We start from the raw sequence: 8,827 nt of genomic DNA, 5'->3' as shown, positions 1-8,827 counted from the left end.
GTGGCAGGTAGCCTAGTGGTTAGAGTGTAGGGACGGCAGGTAGCCTAGTGGTTAGAGTGTAGGGACGGCAGGTAGCCTAGTTGTTAGAGTGTAGGGACAGCAGGTAGCCTAGTGGTTAGAGTGTAGGGGTGGCAGGTAGCCTAGTGATTAGAGTGGAGGGGTGGCAGGTATTCTAGTGGTTAGAGTGTAGGGACGGCAGGTAGCCTAGTGGTTAGAGTGTAGGGGTGGCAGGTAGCCTAGTGGTTAGAGTGTAGGGGTGGCAGGTAGCCTAGTGATTAGAGTGGAGGGGTGGCAGGTAGCCTAGTGGTTAGAGTGTAGGGACGGCAGGTAGCCTAGTGGTTAGAGTGTAGGGATGGCAGGTAGCCTAGTGGTTAGAGTGTTGACCAGTAGCCAAAAGGTTGCTGGATTGAATCCCTGAGCTGACAAGGTAAAAATCTGTCATTCTGACCCTGAACAAGACTGTTAACCCACTGTTCCCAAGGTAGGCTGTCATTGTAAATAAGAATTTGTTCTTAACTGACTTGCCTCATTAAATAAAGGTTACACACATGACCCTTTCTTATGTATCCCTGTATGCCTCCAGAGTGTATCCCTGTATCTCTCATAGTGTATCCAGTGTATCCCTGTATCTCTCCATATAGTGTATGCCTGTATCCCTCCATAGTGTATCCCTGTATCTCTCCATAGTGTATCCCTGTATCCCTCCATAGTGTATCCCTGTATCTCTCCAGAGTGTATCCATGTATCTCTCCAGAGTGTATCCATGTATCTTTCCATAGTGTATCCCTGTATCTCTCCAGAGTGTATCCCTGTATCTCTCCAGAGTGTATCCCTGTATCTCTCCAGAATGTATCCCTGTATCTCTCCAGAGTGTATCCATGTATCTCTCCAGAGTGTATCTCTCCAGAGTGTATCTCTCCAGAGTGTATCTCTCCAGAGTGTATCTCTCCAGAGTGTATCTCCCTATCCACCTCTTCATTTGACCTAGATAAGGTCTCCAGCTCTCCTGGATTTCCTAGACATGCTAGAGATTTCTTCTGCCTTGCGGTCCTGCCTGGTGTAATATAATGGTAAAACAAGCATTACTGTACACTACACTGAGTGCTCACTATTCAGCCGCTCTTGATAGAAAATGGATTGCGTACAGTTTTTAGGATTAAAGCCTTCTCCAGGTGCCTCAGGCAGGGTCCTCCATTTTATAGTCCACCTATCCAATGACAAGTTAGCTTCAGGGTTACTTCTGTAGGGGAAAATGCTTGCACAGTGGGGGGGGGGGCTTATTAAATTTGATAATATCTTTCTGATTATATCACACATGCCTAATTGCCCGTAAAAGGGTACTGTAAACATTGACATAATATAATAATATGATTGTTTTTTGCTGTTCTTCAAGCATGTGCATGATGAAAAATGTCATGTGATTTGCGTGTGAAAAACCTGTCTAAAGAAGAGATTAAATTGATCTCATTTCAGAGGTCCATTCATTAATGAACTATTGTTAACGCCCTAATGCGGGAAATACTGCAAATTAGAATATCCCATTACTAGTCTGACTGTAAGTGTCTCTGCGTAAGAGCTTCTGCTAAATGACTAAATGCATATATAGTCCAATGGAGGACTGTAGACCGTATGGTCAAAGTATATACTATTAGTGACTTTGACAGTGTAGTCTAACAGCAGAGACTCTGTAATCACAGCCTTTACAGAGAGAATACAATCCAACTCCTATATGCTCCTGAAGGCCATACAGGTCTTAACCCCCCCCCCATCAAACACACACACACACACACACACACACACACACACACACACACACACACACACACACACTGTCCTTGAAGTTGACTATGTTAAGGGTGAGTGAGGAAAGGAGAGATGAGAAGTGGGGGAGAGTTAGAGAGGATGGAGACTGAGGAAAGGAGAGATGAGAAGTGGGGGAGAGTTAGAGGGGATGAAGACTGAGGAAAGGAGAGATGAGAAGTGGGGAAGATTTAGAGAGGATGGAGACTGAGGAAAGGAGAGATGAGAAGTGGGGGAGATTTAGAGAGGATGGAGACTGAGGAAAGGAGAGATGAGAAGTGGGGGAGAGTTAGAGAGGATGGAGACTGAGGAAAGGAGAGATGAGAAGTGGGGGAGAGTTAGAGAGGATGGAGACTGAGGAAAGGAGAGATGAGAAGTGAAGGAAAGGTATAGAGGATGGGAGTTGGAGAGAGTGGAGATGGCAGGATAGAGGGATGAAACAGAGGGTAAAGTCTATTGAGTCACCCAGGACCATGGCTCATCACACAGCTATTTGATAGAGGCCTTGACATGGTTTCACTGTCCATCACACAGTTCCTATGGAGGAAGAAGGGAAGGAGAGACGGAACAGGTGAAAGGAGAGGAAGGACAAAGGGAGAGAGGGGAAGGGAGAGAGAAGAGGGGAAGGACAAAGGAGGAAGGGAGAGGGGAAGGACGAAGGGAGAGAGGAAGGGAGAGAGGAGAGGGGAAGGATGAAAGGTGAGTGGGTAGGGGAAGGACAAAGGAGGAAGGGAGAGAGGAGAAGGACGAGAGGAGAGGAGACGGGAAGGGAAGGGAGAGAGGGGAGGGGAAGGACGAGAGGAGAATGGAAGGATGAAGGGAGAGTGGAGATGGGAAGGACGAGAGGAGAGTAGAAGGACGAGAGGAGTGGAAGGACGAATGGAGAGGGGAAGGGAGAGAGGGGAGGGTAAGGACGAGAGGAGAGTGGAAGGATGAAGGGAGAGTGGAAGGGAGAGAGGAGAGGGAATGACGAAGGGAGAGAGGAAAGGGAATGACGAAGGGAGAGAGGAGAGAAGAGGGGAAGGATCCTGCAAGGGACTGCTCCATGACCAAACTGAATTATAGCCTTGTCACTTCCAATCCCATCAGTCGTATCTCTTACACAGACACGGAGAGAGGAATCTCAAATCTAAATCCCTCTAGTGCTCCCGGCACATTTGGCATTCTGTGTGTTTGGGGGACAGAGTTCTAGAAGCTAGTTGTTCTGTTCTCTCTTTCTCCTTGAAGTTAGTTATCTGTCTAACTTCCTCAGAGTTAGAGCTAGATCTGAGTGTTAAGTTACCACATCACACTAGGAGAGAAGCTGTGTGTGTGTGTGTGTGTTTTATAAGTTACTACAACACACTAGGAGAGAAGGTGTGTGTGTGTGTTTTATAAGTTAACACAACACACTAGGAGAGAAGGTGTGATGTTCTGATGCCTCGACAGTAGACTCTTGGATAGGGGAATCACGTATGCCCTGAGTAGGTCTATAGCAGGTGGTTTAGACATTATTAGGTACTGTGTGAGTGTGTGTATCCTGCCTACGAAAATCATTGTCAGGTGGCACCATTGACTTATGACTTCAATGTGCCTTAAACTGGGCTCTAAAGTGTGACCAATTTGGTCTCATGTGAAACGAAATACCTTTGCTGTGCAAAGTTTTATTCAGGGAGCACTGTGCGACTAATTTTATGATTTATTTTCTCTTTCCTTTTTCACCTGCGCTGAGCTCTCACTCTTTCTCTTTGTGGTGTTTACTGAGGAGAGGTAGCGATATTCACAGCGCTCCAATGTGTAAATGTTTGGCAAGTTTAAAATGAGTTAAAAAGTTCCTTGAATATTTCAGAAATGTATTTTCTATGTTGTTGTTTGTGCAACTAGCAAACTATTGGTGATGAGATAATGTTGTGTAGAAATGGTTTTACAGAGTGATGTAATGCATCTTCCCCTTTTCAACTGCAGTTTCAAATGAGCAACACTCAGTGAGTCAGTGTTCACCCTAGAGGGGAACCAAATCATGAGAAAATTACAAGACAATTTCTTGAAACAATCAACAAAAAGTAAGCAAACTAGAAAGCTATTTGGCCCTAAACAGAGAATACCTGACCAATGTAACTGACCAAAATTAAGGAAAGCTTTGACTATGTACAGACTGAGTGAGCATAGCCTTGCTATTGAGAAAGGCTGCCATAGTCTGTCTTCTCTTGAGAGCCAGGTCTGCCTATGTGCACACTGCCCACAAAATGAGGTGGAAACTGAGCTTCATGCCCTAACCTCCTGCCCAATGTATGACCATATTAGAGACAACTGATTCCCTCAGATTACACAGACTCACAAAGAATTAGAAAAAAACAAACCTGACTTTGATGAACTCCCATAACGATTGGGTGAAATACCACAGTGTGACATCACAGCAAGAAGATTTGTGACCTGTTGTCACAAGAAAAGGGCAACCAGTGAAGAACAAACACCATTGTAAATGCAACTCACATTTATGTTTATTTATTTTACCTTTTGTACCAGTATTGTAGGTTCTTGAGACCGGTCTCTGTCTCGAGTCAGGTCTCGAAACCACATATTCAGTGTCTCAGTCTCGGTGTCAGATGCATTTGTACTCTGTTTCGGACAGTGAGGACTCGTAATTTCTTCCCCAGACCAGCGGAGTTAAAAAAAAAAAAAAACTCAGATTATGAGCATTCATTCAGTCACAAGTCAGTCATAATGTGGATAATAGACTAGCGTATCTATTTATATAGCAAGCTAAAAACACGGAGCCTAACGTTAGCTAGCTAGCTGCTAGGAGGATGTCATACCATTCCACTGGAGAATAGGGTGAGTGACTTTCCCCCATATATTGTTTTTGTTGACTGTTCACAGTTATAGATGCAGGTGTCATTTGGCTAGCAAGAATTTGAATGACTGTTAAACAGTTAGTATGAAGGAATTCGGCTTGTCACCAAAAGCACTCACAAACTTCTACAGCTGCACAATCGAGAGCATCCTGTCGGGCTGTATCAACGCCTGGTACGGCAACTGCTCCGCCCACAACCGTAAGGTTCTCCAGAGGGTAGTGAGGTCTGCACAACGCATCACCGGGGGCAAACTACCTGCCCTCCAGGACACCTACAGCACCCGATGTCACAGGAAGGCCATAAAGATCTTCAAGGACAACAACCACCCGAGCTACTGCCTTTTCACCCCGCTATCATCCAGAAGGCGAGGTCAGTGCAGGTGCATCAAGGCAGGGACCGAGAGACTGAAAAACAGCTTCTATCTCAAGGCCATCAGACTGTTACAGCCACCACTAACATTGAGTGGCTGCTGCCAACACACTGACTCAACTCCAGCCACTTTAATAATGGAAATTGATGTAAAAATATATCACTAGCCACTTTAAACAATGCTACTTAATATAATGAATTTGCAAATAAATTAATAAAAAACCCTACAATGTGATTTTCTGGATTTTTCTTCTCATTTTGTCTGTCATAGTTGAAGTGTACCTATGATGAAAATTACAGGCCTCTCATCTTTTTAAGTGGGAGAACTTGCACAATTGGTGGCTGACTAAATACTTTTTTGCCCCACTGTATATCTTTATGTACATATTCTTTATCCCTTTACACTTGTGTGTATAAAGTAGTAGTTTTGGAATTGTTAGGTTAGATTACTCGTTGGTTATTACTGCATTGTCCTAACTAGAAGCACAAGCATTTTGCTACACTCGCATTAACCATGTGTATGTGACAAATAACATTTGATTTGATAGTGTTGGTAAATTCACTCTGGCTATCTACTCCGATTTCAGAGCACTCTCATCTGTGTGACAGAACGCAGAACAACTGATTAATTTACAAATGTGCAACACCTGCTGAATATGACCGGTGTCAGTAAACAACAGAAGTAATCGTTAGTCAAGAACGCTATAGATAACATGTTAACAGCCTAACCAGCTCTGCTACACTGAGTAAAATGGTCAGTGAGGTGTTCTCTCGTTTCTGTCTGGAATAAGCTAGATAACAAGCTAGCCAACTTTAGCCAGTTAGCTTGGGTACTTGGTTGGGACAAGCATGGATTGTCAGGCAATCTGCAGAAGGACAAGTAGACTGCAAATCTCAAATTGATTATCAGTGCAATTCTGACAGCCAGCTGAAAACATTTGAGAGGGTTAATCTAATGTTCCTTCGTTCGATTTTTAGCTTATCTTGCTCTGGCTAGCATTAGTTATTGATCTTGTTGATGTTCATAACTGAGGGAGAGAGAGCCTATCGTTTCATGGTTGTTTGATCAATGGGACTGTAAAGATCCCAAATGTAAGAGGACTCATGTGAATGTTAACCAGCCATTGAAAAAGAGTGGGACAACATTCCACAGGCCACAAATAACAGCCTGATTAACTCTATGCAAAGGACATGTGTTGTGCTGCATGAAGCAAATGTTGTTCACTCCAGATATTGACTGGTTTTCTGATCCACGCCCCTACCTTTAAAGAAAAGTTCTGTGATCAACAGATATTTGAATTCCCAGTCATTTGAAATCTACAGATTAGGTCCTAATGAATTGATTTCAATTTACTGATTTCCTTAAACGAACTGTAACCCAGTAAAATGTTTGAAATTATTGCATGTTTTGTTCAGTATATAAAAGGGTAACTCTCAACCCCAATTTCAGCTTTTGCCCAACCCCCTAAAATAAAAAAAATGCATTCAGGTGAGAAGTAGTGCGTGGAGGGAAATGACTCATCAATACAGCATTCATTTTGGGTGAGGATAAAGATAGTTGCACTTGATCCCAACACTTGCTCACTAAAGCATACTTACCAGAAGTCCACTGGCATGATTTGTTAATACAATGATGTGCATTGCAAGCAAATATGGTTCTGGACAGATAGCTTACAGTGATAAAGCACTGCATTTCTGACATCTATTTCCCCTTGCAGTGTATGTTGGCTTCCCCCATAGGGTACAAAACAAATCTTTGCAATTGGCTCAATCTGAAATGGGTGGGTAGAGTTCACTATTTAAAACTGTCGGATTGGTCCATGATGTGTAAACCCCACCCTCCAGCACACCAGTTGCATGAAATCAAGAGCACCTAATCGCAATTGGGAAATTGAACCAATTGAAATTAGGTTAATTGGTTGACACCTGTACATAATTAGCCATTCAGGTAAGAAGGGTCTGGGATTCCTTTATGAGGTGCAACCAAAACAGCTGTTAAACATTGCAACAGGGATATTCTGGCAGGGTGTCTGTCTAGCATTAGTTCTGAATACAGTTGTGGTTTTGATCACTAAAATGGCTGTGACTTTTGGACTCTCTTTGAGGTTAGTTTTTCAATGTATTCATCTGATTGGTTTACCATGTCTTAGTGTTCACTGGTTATTGATGTTTAACTGTCTGTTTTGTAGTGTTTCTTGGATTTGTTGCCTGCTAATTGGAGGGATAACGTGTTTTACCCTTCAAGGTGCGTTTTGGTTCAAACTAATTCAAATCACAGTCTAGTTCCAATGGCTTAAGGCTGGCATTTTACCACAATGTTTTCTTTGTTTCCTAGGTGATGCTTATGGGCATCCTTCCTGCACTGGACCTGAACCAACTGGATCCCAAGCAAGTGTGGCGTCTGGTCCAAATGCTAAAGCTACTGGCTACAATACCCTGGCAAGTGTGACGCAGGGTCCAAATGCTGAAGCAACCGCCAGCCATACCTCTGCTGAAGCAACTGCCAACCATGTCTCTGCAGAAGCAGCTGGCCCCCGCGCCTCAGCTGAAGCAACTGCTCACCATACCTCTGCAGAAGCAGCCCGCGCCTCAGCTGAAGCAACTGCCAACCATGTCTCTGCAGAAGCAGCTGGCCCCCGCGCCTCAGCTGAAGCAACTGCTAACCATACCTCTGCAGAAGCAGCCCGCGCCTCAGCTGAAGCAACTGCCAACCATACCCCTGCAGAAGCGTCCGCCGGCCCCCGCGCCTCAGCTGAAGCAACTGCCAACCATACCCCTGCAGAAGCGTCCGCCGGCCCCCGCGCCTCAGCTGAAGCAACTGCCAACCATACCTCTGCAGAAGCAGCCCGCGCCTCAGCTGAAGCAACTGCCAACCATGTCTCTGCAGAAGCAGCTGGCCCCCGCGCCTCAGCTGAAGCAACTGCTAACCATACCTCTGCAGAAGCAGCCCGCGCCTCAGCTGAAGCAACTGCCAACCATACCCCTGCAGAAGCGTCCGCCGGCCCCCGCGCCTCAGCTGAAGCAACTGCCAACCATACCCCTTCAGAAGCGTCCGCCGGCCCCCACGCCTCTGCAGGAGCGGCGGCCGGCCTTGAACAGACGGCCCGACCCCTCAACAAGCTAGATAGGGAGATCATAATTTGGTTTGCCCAACTCCTTAATCGTCTTTCTCCTGTTACTGTGCCTCCATTTGAAAAAAAGGGCAAAGGTAACTGAGGTGAGGAATTGTGCAAACTAATGCGCTTGTTTGAAATGAGGATCTCCTTCACTTGCGCTTCTTTATGCAAATTGTTTACAGGGGCGAACACTACAATGGTATGAATTGTTTTCAAAACCATACGACTAAATTTTACATCTGATTTGGCCACTATTGCTGACACTTAGGTTGTACGGTTACGATTTTGATTTGTCCTGGGGTTCCTGCTACTCTTGCATGATTTGTTCAATAAACAATTTGACTTGCAAAATGCCTTGTATTTTAAATGTGGGTTTCTCTTCTGTCTACCATGTGTTTGCTGATTAGGGACAGACTGGGTCTGGAGAAAAAGGGATTGTGGCTCACACCACTTGTGGAAACAGATTTGTTTACCTTTGTTTCTGGTATTTGAGGAAAAGGTTGACTGCATTTCTTGTTTTAATTCCTCATTGTTTGCATAGTCAACATACACACACACACTTACCCCTCCAGACATGCCACCAGGGGTCTTTTCACAGTCCCCAAATCCAGAACAAACGCACAATATTATATAGAGCCATGATTGGCTGGATCTCCCTTCCATATAGTGCAAGAGAACAGCAAACCGTGTTTTAAAAAACAAAGCAAC

The 8,827-nt window shown here is 44.6% G+C and overlaps 1 protein-coding gene across 3 annotated transcripts; it reads left to right on the top strand.

The window, feature by feature from the left end:
- The first annotated feature begins 6,954 nt into the window (after nucleotides 1-6,954).
- LOC110522601 (protein PELPK1-like) lies at nucleotides 6,955-8,472 on the top strand. Of its 3 annotated transcripts, XM_036976306.1 has the most exons (4): nucleotides 6,955-7,108; nucleotides 7,193-7,248; nucleotides 7,339-7,514; nucleotides 7,617-8,472. In XM_036976306.1, exons 3-4 carry the CDS (start codon nucleotides 7,465-7,467, stop codon nucleotides 8,125-8,127), a joined length of 561 nt encoding a protein of 186 aa, XP_036832201.1. In that variant the 5' UTR covers nucleotides 6,955-7,108; nucleotides 7,193-7,248; nucleotides 7,339-7,464; the 3' UTR covers nucleotides 8,128-8,472. The 3 variants fall into 3 exon arrangements, with proteins under 3 accessions (XP_036832201.1, XP_036832199.1, XP_036832200.1); XM_036976304.1 differs by having other exon boundaries at nucleotides 7,339-8,472; XM_036976305.1 differs by lacking the exon at nucleotides 7,193-7,248 and having other exon boundaries at nucleotides 6,964-7,108; nucleotides 7,339-8,472.
- The last annotated feature ends 355 nt before the right edge of the window (nucleotides 8,473-8,827 follow it).

The sequence above is a fragment of the Oncorhynchus mykiss genome, chromosome 4, assembly GCF_013265735.2.
Source record: "Oncorhynchus mykiss isolate Arlee chromosome 4, USDA_OmykA_1.1, whole genome shotgun sequence".
In the NCBI taxonomy this organism is placed as follows: Eukaryota; Metazoa; Chordata; class Actinopteri; order Salmoniformes; family Salmonidae; genus Oncorhynchus; species Oncorhynchus mykiss.
Note: the sequence above shows the minus strand (reverse complement) of the source record. Positions and strands in the feature narration are given on the sequence as shown.

Bases quoted from the DNA above. Each gene is read 5' to 3' on its own strand.
- LOC110522601 (XM_036976304.1), top strand. From the start codon at position 7,465: ATGCTGAAGCAACCGCCAGCCATACCTCTGCTGAAGCAACTGCCAACC.